The 22,909-nt window shown below is 36.3% G+C and overlaps 2 protein-coding genes across 2 annotated transcripts in view; one reads left to right on the plus strand and one right to left on the minus strand.

Moving 5' to 3' along the window:
• The window catches only part of ADAM10 (ADAM metallopeptidase domain 10), a 51,272-nt gene extending 39,529 nt beyond the window's left edge, over positions 1–11,743 (plus strand). The window contains exons 9-16 of the mRNA XM_080396630.1: positions 788–951; positions 2,535–2,718; positions 3,669–3,819; positions 6,196–6,379; positions 7,523–7,631; positions 7,939–8,159; positions 8,880–9,006; positions 9,452–11,743. Of these exons, the coding sequence (XP_080252756.1) occupies positions 788–951; positions 2,535–2,718; positions 3,669–3,819; positions 6,196–6,379; positions 7,523–7,631; positions 7,939–8,159; positions 8,880–9,006; positions 9,452–9,546 (1,235 nt within the window). The 3' untranslated portion in view covers positions 9,547–11,743. The remainder of the gene's footprint in view (positions 1–787; positions 952–2,534; positions 2,719–3,668; positions 3,820–6,195; positions 6,380–7,522; positions 7,632–7,938; positions 8,160–8,879; positions 9,007–9,451) is intronic.
• The window catches only part of LIPC (lipase C, hepatic type), a 105,565-nt gene continuing 94,010 nt past the window's right edge, over positions 11,355–22,909 (minus strand). Inside the window, 3 exon segments of the mRNA XM_080396686.1 lie at positions 11,355–16,450; positions 19,509–19,727; positions 20,448–20,568. Coding sequence (XP_080252812.1) covers positions 16,345–16,450; positions 19,509–19,727; positions 20,448–20,568 — 446 coding nt within the window. The 3' untranslated portion in view covers positions 11,355–16,344.

A 22,909-nucleotide genomic window follows, 5' to 3' on the forward strand; every position in this document is an offset into this window, starting at 1 on the left:
CTTCCAAAACTGAATTTAATTGAGAAAAATCAAGAGATTTTAATCCTAAACACACATACTGGCATAGGATATTTCACTAAAATGGTCTTTTACTTCAGAAAGGAAGGCAACTTCTTTAGAGAGTGTTTTAGACACCATTTATGTTAGCAGTAGAATAGCTGAACTTTAGAACATTGATAATGCCTCAGTACAAACTCGACTTACAGAAAAATTCAGTGACGCTAAAGTCACAGTTTCAAGACTTTCGGAAGAGAAGTGTGATGGCCTTCTAAACAGGGTCTGATTAACCCACACATCAGAAGCATTTTCAGCTTTAGTTTGCACAGTGGAAAAACGAGTCACTTTTGCTGACAAGGATGTATAGCTTAGCTTGGACATTTTATGTAAATGTTCTTACTGTGAGAGAGGATCTCCTGTGATTTTACTGTTGGTTTTTTTTAACTTGGTGAAGTCCACTTGGGATGTAGATTGAGGCTGCCTGTATTGGATGTTGCACCGTGCTAGTCTTGTACTACAGGTGTGATGAACTCAGGGCCTGTCTGTGCAGTGAAAGCCCGAAACAGCTCTTTCTAAAACAGCTAACTTCTTGTGTGAGTGTATCCATTCAGTGCTGAGAGCATTAGTGTGGATAAATCTAATCTACTTTAAAAGTTGTGTTAATATTAATTACACAAAAGAACTTATCCACTGAGGAGGCAAGCTGTTTCTTGTTCTAAATGTCACTAGAGAAGTAATACAGTACTGCTTTTCTTCAGTGATGACCTGTTGTATTTTTATCTAAATGCAGGGAGCTCTGGTGGAATATGTGAAAAGAGCAAACTGTATTCTGATGGTAAGAAGAAGTCTCTGAACACCGGAATCATCACTGTTCAGAACTATGGCTCTCATGTTCCTCCCAAGGTTTCTCACATTACTTTTGCTCATGAAGTTGGGCATAACTTTGGTTCACCTGTGAGTATTACTATTGATCTGCTAACTCACTTCCAACTGTTTTGCATGATTTGCAAATGGAGTTTTTACTCTTTATGAACGAGGAAAATATGACCGTGACTGCATGTGCATATGTGCATGCACACTGTATATAAATGAAAACCAGATTGATGAACTAAGCCCCTTTAACGAGTATTTGACAACACTGGTGCAACAGTGGATTTTGTGAATGGTGTATTTCTTACTAGTTCAATTTCTTATAAAGGGTCTACATTAGCTTTCTCTAAAAACTTCCCTGTGTTTTATTGAAGACTAGGGTCACACATACTTTATAAATGTATTTTAGTTTATCCTAGAGAGGAGAATGCAATCAATGCAAATTTGGTTAAGATGAAGCTTTATTCAACAAGTGAAGATAGAAATGGCTGCTTCTAGAGTTCAATTATTTATACTTAAAGTTTACCGAAGAAAATTATGGGGAGGATTAAGATACCAAGAACAGTTATTTTGAAGCAAAATTTGTCTCCCGGTCATTTAGGGACATGATTTGTTTGTGGCAAGCTGAAAGCTTGAGCCTTTTGGTTTTGCTGGAGATGAGAACAAAGTTTTCTGGTTTGGATTTTTTTTTTTTAAACTTAAGTATATAGGCTTCTTATTCTTGGAAGTAAAATGACAGGAATCATGAGTTCTTCCAAAACAGATGTTCACATATGAATCCTTTTTTCATGTGACTTGAAAAAAATCCCTAATACCACTGCTCTGAGTGGGAACAAGCCTTCCAAGCATAACTGAAAATACAAGCACATAAAACTGGAAAAACAGTCGCACTGAGTGAAACATATTTTGGATCAGCCTGGAAGATGGGTCTTTTAATGTTACTCATGCGTTTGTTTTTTTCAAACTGTAATAAATGATGCAGTTCTCGCAACTATGTTGAAAATTTTTAAATTTAACTACTTCTTTTGGAGACATAGGTTGTATTTCTGGAAAGTTGAATGCATCAGAACAGCACTGGAGTTCCTCTTACACGTAACAGCTTAGTATGTTGTCAGTTTGCTAATTGCTAGAATGCCAATACGTAATGCATTTCATTCCTTGTGCTGATACTGTGTAGATCTAGTCACTGGCTGACAAACAAAACTTCCCTCAAAAGAAGCAAGCAGAATGGACTGCTGTTTCAGTTACTTTCTGCTTTTATTCCACAGAATACTTAATATCCTTTTGTGTTCATAAAGCCACTCTTTTCAGGAGATGGCGACTTTTTTGAGTTGGTATTCGTTCCAGGACATGCACTTGCCCTATACATTACCATGAACGCAAATAAGCTAAAACTGAAGAAATTAGATACTTGTTACTGTTTCTGGAGAAAAAAATAAACAAACAAACAAACAACAAAACCCAAACCAAACCTTTGTTTTCCATACACATTTTCTATTTTAAGAAACTTTAGTATAAGATAGTGGGGTTTCTCTGTGAACCTTTTATTCTCACTGTGTCAAGGTTATCAAACCAGGTTACTTTTGCAGATGTGTAAAAAGACAGAAAGAAATTAGAGCAGCTGTCTTGATAGAAATAGAAATAGTTTTAAAATATTTGTTTTGCAGCACGATTCTGGAATGGAGTGCACTCCAGGAGAGTCCAAGAACTTGGGACAGAAAGAAAATGGCAATTATATCATGTATGCAAGAGCTACATCTGGGGACAAACTTAACAACAACAAGTTCTCTATCTGTAGCATTCGAAATATCAGCCAAGTTCTTGAGAAGAAAAGAAATAATTGTTTTGTTGGTATGTATTTAGTCATCCCAAAAGAAGAATGGCGAAGCTATTACTGTTCTGCTTAATTAGAAATGTGGTTTAGTCTTTATTTTACTTGTTTTTTGTTTTAATTTACTGGAAGAATTCTGTAAGTAAAGAACTGAATTTGAGAACTGGAGTACTGTCGTTAAGTTCTGGGCTCCCCAGTACAGTAAAGACACAGACATACTGGAGTGAGTCCAGCAAAGGGCCGCAAAGATGATTAAGGGATTGGAGCATCTGACACATGAGGAGAGGCTGTGGGAGCTGAGACTGTTTAGGCTGGAGAACAGAATGTTGGGGGGTTGCCTCCCCTGGGTTATAAATGCCTGGTGGGAGGGAGTAAAGAAAACAGGATCAGACTGTTTGCAGTCACGCCCAGTGAAAGGACAAGAGGTAAGGAGCACAAATTAAAATACAGGAAGTTCTGTTTAAACAGTAACAACAAAAAAAATAATTGCAGGAATCTTCCTGGAGTCTGTGGTGTGTGGCCTCTCACAAGTTTTCTGAGGTAGTGCAGTGAGTAGGTTTGGGTTTTGGAGTAAGTAGTGGTTCATTCACCCCAGCACCATCAGCTTTTGCCTTAAGGTCCTCAGACTCTATTAAAGGGGAAGGAGTGCAAGAAAGGTTGCTGCTGCTTTGAAGGCTTAACAGAAAACTTCCTCTTATCACCGTATATTTCTTATCCACACAAGAAACTCCCCCTGTTATCAGCAGAAATCTTTTACTCAGAGGCTGAGAATCCTATGAGTTGCAGGAGTGACTAAGTTGGGTGGCAAGCAAACGATGCAAGTTGCTTTGCGCCCTAGTCTGAAGTCCATCTTGACCAGGCATTTTCAGTCACAATTAGCTGGATGCTGTTGCAAATCAATGTTAACATTTGTGAGTCTATTTGCATATCCTTTGTACTGCTTTGTACATAAATATACTGGCATTTTTAGAGTCTGGTCAACCCATCTGTGGTAATGGACTGGTTGAACAAGGAGAACAGTGTGATTGTGGATACAGTGACCAGTGTAAAGATGAATGCTGTTATGATGCAAACCAGTCAGAAGATAAAAAATGCAAGTTAAAACCAGGCAAACACTGCAGGTATTGTGCATGTTTGTTACAGTACACTTTAATTTTCGGGATTTATTGGTAGCTATAATTGCTATTTTAGAATCTATTTTACTTGCATTATTCTTAAAGCATTTACTTTCTTAAATATGACTTACATTGTGCTTATGAACTTGTCACTCACCATTATGCTATGCAATTCTTGGTGCTAATTGTAGCTCGCTTTTCTCCTAGATGACTGTTCTCTAGCTTTTCAAAAAGCCTAATGGCACTGGCTTGTATCAATGCTCACTTATCATAATACTCAGTGCAGACAACTACGTGTTGAAATTCTGTTGTCTATCAGAAACATGTTGTGTATAATTCTTGCAAAAACTGTATGAGTCAGAAAAACACGTCTAGGATACTGTTTTTACAGCAGGTACAGGAGAGTATTAATTGCCCAAAGGATAATGGAGAGTATTATGAAATTGGATCCTATCCTAGGGCCATTTCTACAGCATTGCCTAACTGGAAGATGATTGAAGGATATAGAGGATTGATTTATTATTTTTTTATAAAAAATGCTTGTTTAACAAATTAAACTGGTTTTTAAGTCACCTTGTATCTTGGCAGCATTGTGTACACAGTGATTTATAAGAGGAAATTTTAAAGATCATAAAACTTACAGTGAAGTAAGTCAACTTCTATCTTGTAGTTCTGTGACTTAAGACACATGTTAAATTTCTACTTCATCTGAAAACTTTTGGATTTTTTTTCAAGTGGAAGGCATGAGCTTTTTTCCTCTTAAGAGAGACACATAAATTTAGTGTCCGGTTAGACTCTTAGCCAAAGATGGAGAGAATTACTATTTATTTTTAAGTCTAAACCAGCTCAACTTTTTAATACAATGTACACAATTTTGTTGTAATTAGATTTTCCTGCCGTAAGAATGATCTCTGTCATCGCGGGAGTGGAAATAAAAGTAGCATCTACTGTTAAAATGTATTTGACAGTGTAGACATGGTAGAAAGACCATCTCCTGTGAATTCATAGTTGTAATAATTTCGCACGTGTGGTTCCCTCCCTCTTGCAAATTCTTACTTTTTCTACTAAAATAAAGGCTTTATATTCATCTTTTTATTGGTTAATACCTCTTATTACTGGTTTCTGGCATTTTGCTTTACATGGCAGCAATGGTGAGCAGCTGTTCCCTTCTGAGTACACCAGGTGCCACCGCCACCTTCTTTCTTGCTCCCTCCTGCTCAGCTGACTGTACTCTCGCTTTATGCCCTGCTGGGAGCAGTCTTAAATAGGAATTACTCCATCATTTTTGATTTAGGATTCCTCTTTTTCCAGTTCTGTTAAGATTGAAAATTTTGCTGTACAAAGAGGTTTCCAAAGACATGTAAACCAAATCCAAATGCAAGATTGGATCATGTAAAACACATTTTAGGAAAACTATGGTACCTACCTAGCTGCTTTACATGTCTTCTACATGTGTGATGTCAAGAGTAATTTTTGTAGGCATGCAGTAGTTTTAAAATAGAGAGATCCTGACCCGCAGAAGGTCTTTGTTATCTTCTGGTGCCTGCTGAATGCCAGTCAACACACTGTGAATATTGAGGTACAGAATAATTTGAGTTGAGAACTCAGGAGGCTTAGCTTGAATCAAGTCGTTAATGTGTGTTTCATAACCCTCGCTCTTCTGCAGCTTGTAGTGGCATACGTACTCAAACACAGCTTCAGGAGAAGGAAATGATCGTTCCCTGCTGTTTCGCCAGTGTAAGGGGCTCAAATGCTTTGATGTCTGGGACAGAAAGGAGCCCAAGTGTTTTGGGGGAGCTGGTGAAGCTGCTTTGGCAAACTTTTTTCCCCCCAAAAATTAGTTTGTATGCTGACTGTGATCTCCGACATAAGAGCTGACATGTCTCCTTCCCTTTTCTTTTTTATTTAAACAATGTGAGTAGTATGGCTGCAGAAAGTTAAAAAAAAACAACAAAACAAACACAGAACAAACAAAAAATTCCTTACGGTGGTATAAAGCTTGACTGATTTACTACATTTTTTTTTTGTTGAGACTATCAAACTAATCAGTTGTTCCTGAATTAATTTTACCAGCTTGCTAATTGAATGATTTGCATGTACAAACTTTGAAATGCTGTTATTTGCTGTATGTTTTAATTTAAAATGTTGCTTGTACTGTTTTTCTAATATAATGCAAAGAGTTTAATTGGCTAGTACAGTGACTAAGAAATCCATATTCAGTGCAGTAACCTTTTGTTACCTTAATGGACAGGAAGAAATTATTTTCAATTGACATTTTACTTAGCAGAAATGTGAAGTGTTTGAGTAAGTTTCAGGATAAATAGTTCTTCTTGGATTTATTCATGCTTTTTCTTTACATCCATGTGTTCTCTTTATTTCTAGCCCTAGTCAAGGCCCCTGCTGTACTGCACAGTGTAATTTCAAACTGAAGACTGATAAGTGTCGAAATGATTCTGACTGTGCACGAGAAGGAATGTGTAATGGTGTCAGTGCTCTCTGTCCAGCTTCTGAGCCTAAACCAAACTTCACAGACTGCAACAGGCACACACAAGTTTGCATAAATGGGGTATGGTTTATTCAGTCATATGCAACCGCAGTTGTTTTTGGTTTGGTTTGTTTTATTATTTCAAAAAAGAAAAAAGCTTGATTTATTGGTTTCAATCAAAAGAACTGTGAAGCTACATCAAATACTAAGCAGGTAACATACCAAGATAGCTTTACAGTTTGAGAAAGTTCCATTTAAATTTTTTTGGGGTAGAAATCGAGACTATTAAAGTGTTTTATTTCCTAGTTCCATCTTTTCATTTTTCTTCAGTCTTCAACAAGTAATATTATTGCCTTAGAAAATTAGATATGCTGTCAATCCATGTAATCTAGTTTAATGAAAATACACAGTTCTTCCACCCATGTGCATGCAGGACAGATATGCCAGCATATAGAATTACCCTGAACTGCCATTAGTTTCCTGGGTTAAAGAGTCCATGGTAGTTGCTATGAAATATTGATGGGAAGTCTCTTATAAGTTAATCTATGTTTATTTGGAAGCAGAAACAAGCAGAAGTCATCCTCTTAGAGATGTAACTTGTGCTGCTTTAAGTCTGTTTTCCACAATCCAGGTTTTGAATTAAATGATACTACTCAAAAATTTTTCAGCTAATTCAGTCATTTTAAATATGGAAAAAAAGATAGAAGAATTGTCTTTATATAGTTCCTTAATTTTTAAACGACATAAGTGCAGTGATTTTTTTATTTTTTTTTTTAATTTGAGGAGTCCTTCCAGAGTGGAATTAGAATCTTTCCTGCCATAAATTTTTATTACTATTTTCTGAGAGAAAATATTTTTGGAGACATGCTTTTGATTTATCTTGCTAACCACAGTTTTGAGTAATCATGTTCCAGTGTGAATTGCAGTGCTGTGAGTGTTCTGCAGGGTACTCTGAGGCCCTAAAAGAAAATACAGTGTTAAAAAATATAACTGTGTAAATTACCATTTAAAGAAAGGATCAAATAAGCCTAAACACTGCAACTGAGTAAGTGTAATAAATTCTGTTTTACAAACTTCAGAAGAAATTCAAGCTATTATTTTCATTGATAAGCATCTTTAGACTGATGATTGTGCTTTCAGCTATTTAAAAATTAATCTTTCCTAACGTCAGCGTGCTTAAAAGTTAAATTGATGTTTGTGTTCTCGTGCTCTTGTCTCAAACAGCAATGTGCTGGCTCTATCTGTGAGAAGTATGGCTTGGAGGAATGCACATGTGCTAGTTCAGATGGCAAGGACGATAGAGAACTGTGTCACGTCTGCTGCATGAGAAAAAGTAAGGTTTGTCTGAATTGGAAGCATAAATACAGCAGTGGGCATCTAAGGAATCTCCTCATGGTGTTTATGTTTTATTTTTTCTTGAGAGCATACTGCAATTTTGTACATAATTAGTTTCAGATAGAGGCATTATGTTTTATAGGAAATGAACAATATTTTGGTTTTATACATATAAGTAGAAACTTGAAATTTTTTCAAAAGCATTTTCAAGAATTGAGCACCAAGGGATTCATGCACAGATATTCTAATACAATAAACAGTTTGGTTAATCTAATTTGTTTTTTTCAAACAATTTTCCTTTTCAGTGGACCCAGCTACTTGTGCAAGTACAGGCTCTAACCAGTGGGAGAAACACTTCGGTCGCAAAACTATTACTTTGCAACCTGGATCTCCTTGTAATGATTTCAAAGGCTACTGTGATGTGTTTATGAGGTGCCGGCTGGTAGATGCTGATGGCCCTCTAGCTAGATTAAAGAAAGCCATTTTTAATCCAGAACTATATGAAAATATTGCAGAATGGATTGTGGTAAGTATTTTTTCCTTACCAGTCTAATATAAATTTTTCTTGTTAATCAGTATTCACAGTTGGTACGTGTTGCTCTATATATACAGCACTTCAGCATTCTTTGAAGTACAATCAGACCTTGTTTTACTAGTTTTTCTATAAGCATCTGAGTGCAGCAAGTAAGTTTTGACAGATGGAAGGGAATGGAAACAAATAAGTAACAAAAACCCAAGTAAATATTTTGTTATATCTCTGTTCAGTCCACTGTCTGTTTGGGTGGTCATGTTTTTGACTTAACAAGTTTACCTGCTTTAACCCTTCATATTTGCATGTTCTGGCTTCTTTTAAGGAACTAAATATATTGATCTCTGGCATTGCTTATTTTTATTGCACTAGATGACACTTTCCTAATCATAGACTGGGAGGAGAGCTACAACGAAGCACCGTTATAGAGCTGCATAGTCAATTTTGTGTAAGCTGTCGATTGTTTTAGGCTTATATAGCTCTGTTGTAGTGCATCTTCTGTGAAATGCCCTTCTGATAATAGAATGAATTTGCAGTATTAGCGTGTTTTTCTGTAAGAACTTTGGGGACATTTTTCTTTTAAAATGTTATGGTCTTTAAGTGATGTTTCAGAACAGCTTTTTGATGACTTAAAAGGCAAAGGAAAGTCGCATTCAATGACCCCTGTCCCTTGTACATGGGTGCCAGCCCCCCAGAAATACTTTCTTTTGTTTTTAGGCTTATTGGTGGGCAGTGTTGCTTATGGGAATTGCTTTGATCATGTTAATGGCTGGTTTCATTAAGATATGCAGTGTTCATACTCCAAGCAGTAATCCAAAGTTGCCTCCTCATAAACCACTTCCAGGTGAGTACACCAAGCAATTAAATTTATGTTATCCGCAACGATTTTGTTCTGAATGGGAAATTTCAGGTGTCCCAACTTACAGTTCTTAGTCTGGCACTGTGAAACTACAAATGGAATTTGTGCCAGTGGAACAATTCATAAAAATGTAACTCTTATTTTCCTATAACATAATGTGCACATCAAAAGAAAGCTTTGAAGACTTCGAAGTCAGAGTTCCTCATATTTCCTATTTCATGCTGCATTTTGTAAGAATCAGCCTGTTTAAGGAACTACTGTCGAGATAATAAAATGTATTCTGTAAATAAATACTCCATGCAGACCTTGCAGGTCTAAATAAAGCCTTTCAGAAAAATAAGTATATTTAGTTTGCATGGCCAGGGCAACTCTTCTGGAAATCATTTTTAAAAAAGTCCATTTTAATAATTTGTACCTTTCTTTGAAACAGGCACTTTAAAAAGGAGGAGACCACCACAAACCACTCAGCCACCACAGCGGCAAAGGCCCCGAGAGAGTTATCAGATGGGACATATGAGACGTTGACTGCAGCTTTTTGCCTTGGTTCTTCCTAGTGCCTACAATGGGAAAACTCACTCCAAAGAAAACTTAAGTCATAGTCCCCGATCTAACTCTCAAAAATCGAAGAGAAACAAAAGCATTATATGCCCTCAATACAAGTGGAAATGGTTAATTTTTAATGAGCTAATCTTCCAGCTCAAAAAGAAGAAAAGTGTTTTTCTTGCGTATTTTTAATTTAGTGGCAGGAGTATCATGATACTTTCCCCCTTCTGTGCTCTTCATTGCTGCATTTTCTTCACTTGCAGGCAAATATGGCTGTAGTAAAACTTTTACTCAAGAATTGAAAAAAAAATATATATTTTTCAACTGCCAGACAAGGCTAGGAAGCTAGACCACCTCAGCATTGGAGACATTACTTGTCAATGTATATACATTGTTATATGCAGACATGTATTTCTAACGTACACCCGTACTTGTGTGCAATTGTAAACAAGAGAATTGCAATATGGATGTTTCTTTGTATTATAAAACTTTTCCGCTATTAATGAAGAAATTACTGTTTAATTGACATACTCAGGATAACAGAGGATGATGGTGTGTAATGGTCAAGGATCCTGTGATGCTTTACACAGCAATTTTGAATCAAATCAAACTTTTTTATCATGATCAAAGTTCTTTCAAGCACTCATTTCATCTTTATCAAACAGCTGCTAAGACATAGCATACAAGATTGAATGGTCTTTTAGAGATATAACAGGTGTTCTGCGAACTTTGCAAATGCCAGAATGTTTCAAAAGTGTTTTATATGTGTCTAATTTCTTGTAGCTCTGCTTAAATGTTTTTAATTTGTCTGATTATTCAGTTAATTAATGAATAGTTAGATGAAATATTTCCATGCTTTATTAGAAGATTCTGCCTGTTACTCAACTTGTTCTAAAAATTGCAACCAGTTTATTCAGGCTGTTCAGATATTCTTACAGTATGATAATTAAGTTTGTGTTCAGAGGGATGTGGAAAGAAAGAAAAGCTGTAGGGTTTTTTATGTTCTGTTTAATTTATCAGATATTTGGATAACTTTTCAGCATGATACTGTTGATTGAGTGAGATACTGTTGATTGATAACCACTAAAGTAGGGTGATTTGCCCAGCTACTGTGGCAGAGTTTAAATTGTAGTTAGGACTACCGGTTTTCCCACGTTTTATACCAGTAGCAAAATTCAACAGCACAATGTCCCATTCCAAAGCTTTTTATTACGAGTGTAAATAATTGGCGTTTTTGAAAGAGGAAACAAAAGATGTCTTAAGGTGCTTACTGCTATGCAGGAGATGAAAGGGGGCATTACAAAATGTTTAAGCTTGTGACATATTTATTGCTTGTTTTCCAAAAGCACCAAGCTAATTAGAGATGCAAATGGCTATAATTTTCCTGGCTTTGCTTAGGAGAAAATTGACTAAGGGTTGGACAGGCTTCCTTTGTTTGGGTTTTGGGTTTTTTTTGTTTTTTTGTTTTGTTTTTTAAGAGTATAAGGTTTACACAATCATTCTCATAATGTGACGCAAGCCAGCAAGGCCAAAAATATTACAGAATATAATGGGATCTCTTCCTTGTAAACTTGTACAGTATGTGGTAACTTTTTCAAAATACAGCTTTTTGTACATGGTTTAGAGACAAATTTTGTACATGAAACCCCAAGTCCAATAGACTATATAAATAATTCTAAATGATCTTAACTAGTTAGAAGTGTATGTAGTTGCTTTTAAGTCATTTTAAATACATTTGTTTTAAGACTGTGCAAAGATTGGAAGTGGGTTTGCATTTCTAAAATGGTGACTTTTATTCAGCAAGAGTTCTTAGTAACTTCTTGAGTGTGGTAGACTTCGGAACATGTAAATTTTTTGCCTGTAATGTTATCCTGTGGTAGGATTTTGGCAGACCAATGCTGCCCTATTTTATTTTGAGTCTAAGTTAAATGTCTTCTGAAAACAGAAATGTGCACTGAACTCTCCACTGCAAGTCAAGATGTGGTAAAATGGAAAGAAAGTTCAAGACAATGAAACGGAATACTACTGTCGATTTCATGTCCACTGTGTTTTATACAGTATCTTTTTTTGTTCACTTTGGAAATTTTTACTAAAAATGCAAAAAATAAAGTATTGTGCGAAGATATGTAAGGTTTTTTTGAAACTTGAAATGCATTAATAAATAGACTTGATGAAATAATCTTCTGAAGACCCATTTACTTTTTGAACCCTGAAAACAAAGTGGAATACACAGATTCTACTTCTGCTTAATTCTTGGCCTTTGCTGGAAAGGGGCTGTCATGCCAAAAACGAATCGTGCTGTCCTTACGCTATCAAAGTGCACCTCCCAATTTTAATGTCATCATCCAGTTAAATGTGAGAGCAAATGTTTTTGTTTAACCTTTTCAAGGAAAAGCCCTAAAATTACCTTTAAATTACTTGTATGATCACAGGAACAAAGCTTTCTTGGTGCTTATCTTCGTAATGGAAACTAGTTGCTGGTGGGGTGTTCAGACTGCATAGCTACTGCTCGATGCCTTCTGAAATAAATGAACTTTGGAAGAAGAGTACTGGAATGAACAGACAGTACTCTGCATGCACGGCTGGTGGGTATGACTCGTAGAAGGAGCAAATCTTGCTTTTTGCAGGGGCTTTTAAAACTGCTGAGCTGGGTCTGTGTGTTTCTGTGCACTCTGTACAGTTGATGGAAGTGGTAAGCCAAGCCCTGCTGGCTAGCAGCCTTCCACGGGGCTCTTGGTTGGGAATGGCCAGCTTAAACTGCTGGTTCCCTAACTCAGCAGCATATGCTTTGATGTAATCAAAGCATATTCAGAGTTCCTTCCTCACAGTACTTTTTTTTTTTTTTTTTTTTTTTTTTTTTTTTTTTTTTGTAATAGAAAGGCTTCCTCTTGTAGCTAAATAGCACTGTCAGGGCAAAGGGTATTGAAAGAAAATCTGTTTAGAGCAGAGTCCCCCTCCAAATCAGCATCATAAGCGCCGAATAGATTTGATGGTGGTTACATTTAAATTTCTGTCTAGGAACACAAACCAGAGGAGTAGAAATAAAGCCTAAGCATCTAAAATAAAAGTTTTGTGTATATTTTTAAATTGTGATTGAGGGAAACACATGGGTATATAAATAGCTGTAATTTTTCTAACTAATATTTGACCTAATGATCCCTAGTTGTAGTTGTTCCTTTATTCATCTTGTCTTTCTTAATGTTTTAGTCATTAAATGTATACGTTCACCTCTGGTGTAGAAGCATGTATGTGGTGTGAATGTCAGAAGGGCATCAAACTCCTCTTCAGCTGTAAAACTTATACTGTACAGACTAAAAGTAATTGATACAGTTTGCCTTTTAATTAATATTCCAATATTTCTTTCAGGAAAAACACACAAAAAGGAAGAGTTGTTTTTTTTTTTTTACTTCTGAATATTGGAGATTCATTATTACCGATCGTTGATTAAAAGGACAGCAGTCATTGCCGTGCCCTGGGCTGTGCTTGCTCCGGCAGGTCTCGGTTCAGCTGGGATTATTCCCATCTCACTCCGACGAGCGCAAAGTACGGCCCCGCTGTAGGCACTTGCGTTGTAGGTATGACTTCAGTGTTATGTTCAGGCATTGTAAGACTTCGAGTATGCTGCAACTTGGGCTTTCTTTCATTTTTATATCAGAAATTAGTGTAATGGCTATTGAAACACAGGGATTTATTTGGACACATGAAAAATGACATCAGAATAAGTATCTTCATATCCGCAAGAGTTCGAATACTGAATGTTCTTTTAATTTTCCTATTTGACTTTTTTAAAAGTTCTCAAATTGTCCTGTTTGAGGATAGACTAGCTTGTTTCCGTTTAACTGGAGAATGTTTTTTTCCCCCAGAAACTTGACAAGTCCCTGAACTGCAGTATCCCTGTTACTTGAGTTTCAGCACACTGTAGACACCTCTTGACATTTTTTTCCCACCTGCTTTTCCTGAACTAATGCTTCCAAGTCCATTTCTCCTGAAATTTGGATCCCTTTATCGGCCTTCTTACCAAGTAAGTGATAATAATGTGAAAGAAATGCCAATTTTAATATCTTAAAATGTTTCCAACTGTGTTTAGGATGTATAGCTACAAGGAAATCCTGACTTGAAAGGCTTTGTTAATATGTGCGTTTTACATCATACAAACCTCATTAAAAGCTGTCTCACCAACTCTCTAGGCTTTTTTTTCCAGGTATAAAGAAACACTTAACATTGCAGATTCTGCCCTGGAGAAGCAGCACAGTGCAGTTCTTTCTGGCCTTTGTCTCTTGTGTTGTCATCCTTCAATATCTTCTGAACAAAGGCTTTTTTGAGGAATGGGGGTAGGATTTGGTTTTTAGGAAGCTTACAAAGTTCATAGTGGAGAAAGCTATGATGATAACGGGCGTTCTAGATGCAGTTCCAATGACAGTATTTTAATACTTCTATAAATAGACAAGTATTTTATAAGCAAAACAACCCAAAACATAAGTAGTAAAAGTGGCAGATTTTAGCTTTTTCCAGAAACAAAAATGGAATTCTAGGAATTATCTAGGGAGATGCATAATTAAGAGTTAGTCTCATACGCATACTTTTCTCTCTGTGTTCTCTGTCCCATTTTTCATTGTGCTTTGAAAAACTAAAATGGCCACATTGTCATTTGTTCCTTGCCTGACATTCTTCAGGACACGCAGTCCATTTTATAACTTCATGCCCCTAAAACTGCTGTCACTGGGGATCTAGCAGTTGAGTCTGCACTGGATTATTGCTACTACAAATGTTAAAAAAAAAAAAAAACCAAAACCAAACCAACCCCACACCCCAACAACTAATGTTCGTCTGAAAAAGGTCTGGTGCTTACCTAATTCTTTCAGGAATGCTTACTGCTGAAATTTGCTTCTTTGTGCTGATTTGACTTGTGGCTGTTTGTATTTAAGTAATTGATTTTTATATAAGCACAGAACATGTTGCAGAGCTTTAATAAAATAATTGTTAGGAAATGTAAGTATTGGAGATAGTAACCTGAAGCATGGAATTAATCACTTAAATTTTAATTTTTTACATAGAAGGTGGAAATACTTTTTGTGTTTAAAGAAAATAATTTGCTTCATGGAGCAACATCTTTTAAAGCACAAACCACCATTTTCCATGAAGATCTGAAGATTCTTTTACATGGAATTTGTATCTAAATCTATAAATATTTCTTCTAATCAAGCTGCTACTCCAAGTGGCCATTTTAAATATCAGATCAGCTTCTGAAATTTACACCTCAGGAAGGAGAACTGTTGTCATTTGAAAAGTAAGTATTCTTCCATTCCCATCATATTTAGTCAGCCTTTCTGTTTCTGTAATTGAATATTCCTGTTTGTTTAAAGGAATGGTTTTACTGAAAACAGCTTTTAAAAGTTAGAAATTAATATTCTGAATGGTTGGCCAAGATGTCTGCATTCAGCATTTGATCACTGTTCATTGCTTGCAGGATTACTCATTCTACTCAACTTGTTCATTTGTCATGCTCTTTAGATAATTTTCACTTTAATCCTGATAACATCTGTATGTTTTGATTCAAAATTTCCTGCAATGTCTTGGTATGGAAAATAGGCTTTGCTCCAGGTCTCAGGACTATCTTGCACATTTTTTACCATTTAGAGAACATTTAAAACAAATTACATTCAGAATACAGACTTGTAGAAACATAATTTTTAATTAATCTTGTGCTTAGCATTACAAAGTGACAAACAAAATACTCTTGACATACATACTGATTTGCATTTCAGTATGCACTAATGGTAAAATAAAAATTATCTGAGACAATGTTTCTTCATGTATTTTATATTCAGACATAGGAAACAAGGGAATTGTATAATTTTGAATTGATGAAGTTTGTTTATATACACTGAAGACATTTGAGACTTTTATTTATTCATGCAGTTTCAAAGCATGCTAAAATCTGCTATACAGTGATTTAAAATCTAAAATGGTCATTTACATGTTCAGTAAATACATGTAAATATGATTTTAATGCAGAAGTTAACTGAACTCAATTATGCTAGAATTGCCTTTAGTATACTAAGCATCATTAAAATAATTAAATTACTAGTAATTTAAATCAGTACTTTAATTAAAATAGTTAAACAGCAAAGCATTTTCCAATAAGAGAAAGTTTAGTGTAGCATTTTTAGGTGATATAGTTATTTGTCTTGTCATATGGTTATGATAGCTCAAGCGTTTTGTATGTTGAAGTGCATTTTAATTTTTGAACATTATAAAGTAAAAAGTTCAAACTCTTTGTTAACAATTTGATCTGTTTGGGAATATTTTCTTCTATGAATGATTTAAATCTCCCTTCATTAGGAAATAATTTAGAAAATTTTAACTGGTAGTAGTCACTATTAGTGTTTCAAAGCATTTAATGGGAAATAAGGTTCCTCTTTTTTTTTCCTTTAAATCCAACAAAAAGAAGTTTTTCCAAGGCTTATGGCAGTGTTTTTTCTGAATAGTAATCTTTATTTCTAGTGAGCAGGGTTTTTTTAAAACTTTAAACAACTTAAAATTGGCAGTTGCCAATTGAAATTCCCATTGATCACTTTGAGAGTAGGCTTGTAGATGAAAAAAAGCCAATATTTCAGCTTACCGTTGCATCACAAAATCTGTATTTTTTTAAATGTATTTTTTTCACCACCTCTGAATCTATCAGTGTATTTAGATTTAATGTAGCTGTATGTTTTAAAACCACTTTATTAGATGTATTTTGAATATATTTCAGTGAGTAGTTGTCTTTTGTGTTTCTGCTCATTTTCTGTTCTGTTTTGGAAAGCGATCTTCACACCTCACAAATGTTTTCTCTTGGGCTGGATGAAGGTGAACGTTGTCAATGCTTTGAGAACAAAATGTCATTCTAGAAAGAAAACACAGCATGTAAGCGTAATTGTTACTTTTCAGGGCTGTTATCTGTATAAAATTGAAAACTGTAGATAAAAGCAAGTCTGACTTTATCCTTTTACAGGAAGGTATCTCATTTTTTTTATAGGCTGGTGGGGAAAGAGATGTATCTGCTGCCAGATAGTAGGTACAGAGCAAAAGGAGTGGGCAGCTCTGATGTGCGTGCGTTATGCCTCTGTCTGTCTGGTGTCACAGGCAGCACGCTGCTCTCCCTAGTATCCTCACAGTCATTTGGTCTTTGTATTCTCAATGGCCACTGTTCATGTTTCAACTCTTACTTTACTACCAGGATTGTGCTATTTGGCCTGCTAGTGTTCAGCTGGACTACTAGCGTTTAGTTGTCAGCTTGCAAAAAATCAGTTATGTAGGACACCAACAACATTATGCTACAGAAACGTTTTCCATGTTTGGAACTTGGGTATTTTGGAATCTGGTGTTTTATTGCTCACAATAGTTTTCATTAACTACTTTTAAAGTTTGTGCTATTACGTTGTGTCTGAGTGTTTGTCATTAGGTAATCTAACAAAGGAAAATTTATCTTGTATATAAATATCATGAACATTGTGAGGTAAAGGTACATGGAGATAAAATATTGTCAGCAGTTCAAACACTTGAGAAAACACAAGACGACTCAAACGCATCTTGTGTTTTCTGCCTTTTTTAAATACTGAATTTCCAAAATGGCTAATTCTTTGATCCATGATGTTTGGTCTTTCCAAGAAGACTGAAATCTGTATGCTCTTATTTTCTTTGAAAAAAACTTTTCCTTGAGTGTCCTTTGTTAGTCCTTTTAGAATTTCCTAATAATCTCATTCCCCCCTCCAGCATTAACACAGTGTTTCAACACTAACATGTCCTTTCCATTCCCATGACAAACCCAGATTGCACAGAACAAAACCCAACGCAGTATCAGTATCCATTAAAATCCTGACATAAGCTCCCACTTCTGTTTGCAGCAAAAAGCTTCAAAGGAGCATTAGGTACCTGACTATACCAGCATTGTTGTTTGTTAGTATAATAACTACCCACCTTGGTGACTCATTTCCTAGGATTTCTTCAGTAGTAAATCAGTAATAATTGGATTGTGCCAGGTTATTGACACAGCTGTATTGGACAGGAGCTTTCTGGTTAGAAAAACTTGTATACCTAACATATCTTTTCACAGTTTTCGTACTTTTTTTCTCAAGGTACAAAAAAATCTGTATTTAAACAGAGTGCTCTAATCTGTGGTATATACTATGCTTTAATTTGCTTTGGCAGCTAGGTCAGTACTAACTGATTTGGGATCATTGCTTTTAAAACAGCAGAAGATTCTATATAAATGATTTTTGTTATTTTTTTTCTTTACAGCAGGAGCATATGTTGAGTGCTGGATTAGGAGAGGAATGTACAAAGTATGTTTTTGGGGAGGACAATACCCAAGAAAATATGATCCCTCCTCTGCCCCACAGCGCACACAGATTGTCTCATGAAAATGTCTCTTTAAATTGTCTAGTTTGTGTTTTGTGTCAGTACCAAGGAGATGCAGCTCTGCCAATAAGTATTGTTGCACAGAAGGACTGCAGTAGTTATAACTGGTGCTGGTAAGAAAGAGGCTGTAGGAAGGAAAAATCACCTTCTAAGACTGAGCCACAGTTACAAGGTAAGACATGCTTTTCTCATTAACCTTAATTAAAACTACTCAGTTAAAAGGATCAAAGCAGCAGGAATCATCACAAGTTTTGTTATTCTGTCTCCTGGCTGAAATTTCTCTGTGAATAAGCAGTTTCAAAAGTGTTATTGGCATTGCTCTATGTAGAGAACAAGGCCACTCAGACCTGGTGATCCAGTTTCAAAGCAATCAGCAGGGGAAAGACAACACTCATCCCCACCCCCAAAAAAAACCCAATACAAATGAACAAACAAACAAAAACTAAACAAAAAAAAAAACCAAAACAGATTTCAGCCTGCATTCATAATTTTTTTCTCAAAAAAAATGCTCTCTGATGCTGCTTCAGAGTTCAACTGACAAAATTCAAATCACTGAATTTGTATTATAGAAAAAATTGTATTATAGAAAAAATCACAAACAGAGTGCAAAAATTACTGTCAAATACCAGTGAAAGTGTGGCATGCAGAAGTATGGATAGTCTTTTTGTTTACCAGGACTGCTCACATTCTGTTTACCTGCTACAGGAATTTCAAAATATTTTGAAATGTCAAAATTTCAAAAGTTCAAACGTTGCTTCCACAGTTTCACTCCAGGAACCTCTTATACAGCCTGCACAGTGCAGTAATTGTCAGCTATCAGGCAGTGGACTGGCTCTTAAATGGGTGAGATGAAAATAAGGGAACTTCATAACAGAACCCTTAACTTCAGTGAATAATCAGATGACTGTGTAGTTTTGCATGTGATCCTTCTAATGAATACTTTCAAGAATGGTGATGCTGAGTTTCTCTATGAAGTAGGTATTGAAAGTCAAATAATTAAGATTTGGCTTTTTTTTTTTTTTGTAAGTAGGAATTTGAATTTTTGAGGGCCTTGATGTTGGCGTCATTATTTATCTTATGTAGTATCTCGTTCCTTTGCAATTTCATACAGTCCTTATGGAGTGAGAGAATCACATTCTAAAAATAGGTCAGAAATTGTCATCAGTTATTGTCATTAATTTGTGCAGAAAAACTGCATGTTCTAATTCTTCCTTGGATCTAACTCCTTCTCTATCTTCTGTTCCCAAGTATCAACAAAATTGTCATCCAAAGTTACTGTGCCTTCAACTCAGATTAGTGGCAGTAGTGAGCCAGGACATTTCCCACTATTCATTTCTGACCTGAGAACAAAGAAATTAGAAGTTGCTTTAAACTCACTCAGTCTAATCTGAGGGGGAGGAGGGAAAGCCAGAATCTGTATATGGGTAAGTTCACCATTGGTGTACGTGCTGGGACTCAGATGCATGTATTTGAACTATGTGTCAAACATCTATGTGTCAGACATCTGTGGTGTTATTACAGAAAAAAGTGTTTTAATTACTTACTTTTGTTGTGTTTCCCCTGCTTTTACTCTGATTGTCTTCACTATAAGTCCTGGTCGACGGGTGCCTTTTGTCCATGGTATTATGGTTTGAACTGTGTCCCAGATATTCTCCCAAACTGCAGTTCCTTCCCATTTGAACTTTATCATTATTAGTTCACCAATGTCAGTGTCCAGGGTGATGAGAAAAGAGTAGGTTTTATTCCCATCAATGCTTTCAACTCTGCAGAAAACAAAACCACGATAATGCTGTCTTACTATGGATTAAAGTAGGGGAAAAAAGAGTTTCTTTTCTCTTTAAAACCGAAGAACGAACTGCTGTTCCTCCTCTTTCTCCAGAAGGGAACATTACTGTCTCTAGGATACTCTTCCAGGTGCATAAGGTGGTGAAATATGACAACGTGCTAGAAAAAGGAGCAAAAGTGGGAGAAACTTGAACAGCTGGTGAAGCAGAGGTGGTTTCAGACAGGGAAAGAAAAGGTGTCCCATAATAGCGTTTATGTTATGTCTTTTGCTGGCTAGAGCAAATGCTGACCCACACTGTTGCCTTTGCTTTTGTTAATACGGATAGTGTCCATCATGAGAAGTATTCAAAATCCTTTACCTTAAGTAGAGGTGTATATTCTTTTGTGTTTTAACTGACTAGACCTCCCTGTGTTAGCCATGGGATGGACCAAACATTAAGTGAACAGGATACTTAATATTAGGGTGACTTCAAAGATTACTAGGTTTGTTTTACAGAGATTTGTCATGCCAAAAATGTATGAACTTTGTAAAAGTTTGTGGGGTTTAGGGAGTATGGGTGAGGAAAGGGCAATTTCCAGTTATCTTCACTTAGCTGTACCAAACCATTTCACTCATAGCGTGATCATGTACACGATAACGGTATTATAAATTGGCACCCAGTCTCACTTGTACAATGACGAGTCATATCAATACTCACAGTGTGATAGGCAGGTTTTTAGCATCCTCCTTAGTGCCTGTCAGAGAGATAGTAAAAGTTGGATCTATCTGCTTGCCTTGGATTTCATTGATGAAGTGGATCTTGAACTGATAATGATAGACTGTTGAAAGGAAGAATTTGTAAGGTGTCAAAATTAATGGTCAAAAAAGCAATAATTTTTTCAGGCAAAAGAATTTTATCTTTCAGAGCAGAAAACTGATTGATACTCCATATTTTTAAACAAATCTGTTGAAATTAAAACATCATCATTTTTTCAGATTGTTGCTGTGCTGTGTAATCCATTAGGGTTTGGGGCCTTGTTTCTCTGTTTAATAAAAGGATGGAGGGAAAAAAGGTAACCTGGGTTGAGTTCTCTTGTAGGATAAAATGTTCTTCCATGGGAAATATTCTAGCTTTTTTGAAGTTCAATTGTTAGAATTTCTGGCAAGCCCTCTATCTAATCACCAGACAAATCCTTATGACTGGACATGGCTAGAGATGTATGATACAGATTGAAGACCTTGGGCAATGTAGTCAGGCTTTTTTCTCTGATCAGCTGGAAAACTGCCCTGCAAAACAGATGACTCCCAAACTTTCCTGGACTGCATAATGATACATTGTGCTTAACATGCATCTGTTAACACATGACTTTGTTCAAGGACATTACTGTAAGTAAGACGTCATTAAGACTTCAAGATTTGATGAGTTTCTAGAGAAACAGTGTTTAGGAAAGTCTTTGAATTTTGTCAGAATGAAGAATGCCTAAGAAATCATCAGTGTACTGATTACAAGCAGTCTGACATTTAGTAAATTATGAAAAAAACAAACACATGACCAAAACCCCCAATGTACTGTTAGAGGCCACATGCATACAGATATTGTCAGCTTTAAATGTCCAAAACTCCTCCTGTCTGGTGATTCTACCAGCCACCTTCTTGACAAAACTGATACATTTAGGTGTTAAGGAAGAAAAACTAAGCAATTTCTGTTAACAAAAACCACAAAGTATTTGGAAAAATTAGGAATGTTGTATTTATCCTTGCAATCTGGTCAAATTACACATGCAAAGCTGTTCTGGTAAACATTATTGCACACTTGAGTAGAAAGATGCTCTTTCCTCGTTTCCTCTCCTCGCCCACTTCAGGCTTCATTACCTCAGGGAATGGCTCCACCAGACTGCTAAGGGAGTCATCTCTTAATGTATATCACAAATAGATTTTTTTATTATTATTATTTTGGGGGGGGGGGGTAGGCGGGGAAGTGCATGTGCATCTCTGAGTGTTCACAGGGGAAGCTATTTGGTTGAAAATCTGTATCTTTTTGTTGTTTTATAGTTATTTTGTGTTAGTGAACAATGTGTTTTCTTTTGAAAAGGTGTCACTAGGAAGCAAAATGAGTGATTCTTCACTGCAAACCTGATGAGGATAAAGTAGGCAGGGAGGCTTGTTTACTGAAGATGGAGTTTTCTCTCTGTAAAAATTGATTGTTCTGGTGTATGTTCTGATAAAGCCTAGGCTTTTGCTGCTTTTGCTGTGGTTACGATGCTCACTTTGGGGAAAAAAGGTGAGTGTATTCATACAAAGACTGACGCAGCATCCCATCACAGCTTTACTATAAATGTTAACTTCTTTGTAACAACTACTTTTTTGTTTGACCTGGATTAATGTGTGCTCAGACCGGCTTGAAAAATGAAACATCAGATTTCGTGAAGACAGAGAGGATTGTGAAGTGTCATGTTGAGTTTCTCCAGTTCCTTCTGTTTGGGCTTCTCACATGATCTTCAAACATTTTTTTAAGAGCATTACAAAGATGACTTTGTGTGTACCCTCCCACAGTTGCCGCCTTGTTTGGGAACGGTTAGTGAAAGGCGACCATTGTCTGGGGCACCGGTATCTGCCTATGTGCCAAGGATGTTGTTCTGAAGCAAAACGAGTTCCTAGCATAAAAATGCAACATGTTTAAAACTGAGATCAGAGCCAATAGGACACAGATTATTTCACCAACAAGCTGAAATTATCTCCATGCCCAAAGAAAAATGCAGCACAGGAATGGTGCGTCGGTGCCCAGGTGTGGTGGTAGTGCACGCGCCTCCTCAGGGCACTGTGTCCCTGATCTGGATGGTGTCCTGACAGTTCTGTGGCATGGTAATGCTGGGAGCTAGATGCTGCCTGTAGAATTTTTAAATTTACTTCAAGTAGCATCCTGAGGTGTTTTTAAAATTACAAGAAGGGATCCAGCAGCTGCTCTGAGTATCAGTCGGGACTGAGCAGACCCCCTCTGGAGTCATCACCGAATGCTTCATAGCTGCCTTAGTGGAAGACCTCAAAAATATTTTTAAAATACCTGAACTTTTATATTTTTTAAAAATCTGTGACATGGCAGTTGAGTGCTGAGCACTGTGGGGAAACAAGATGTGTCACGCAAGCAGCATTTTGAAGCATTTCTTGTCAGGACTGGAAAGC

This window comes from Falco punctatus, assembly GCF_963210335.1.
Source record: "Falco punctatus genome assembly, chromosome: 7".
In the NCBI taxonomy this organism is placed as follows: Eukaryota; Metazoa; Chordata; class Aves; order Falconiformes; family Falconidae; genus Falco; species Falco punctatus.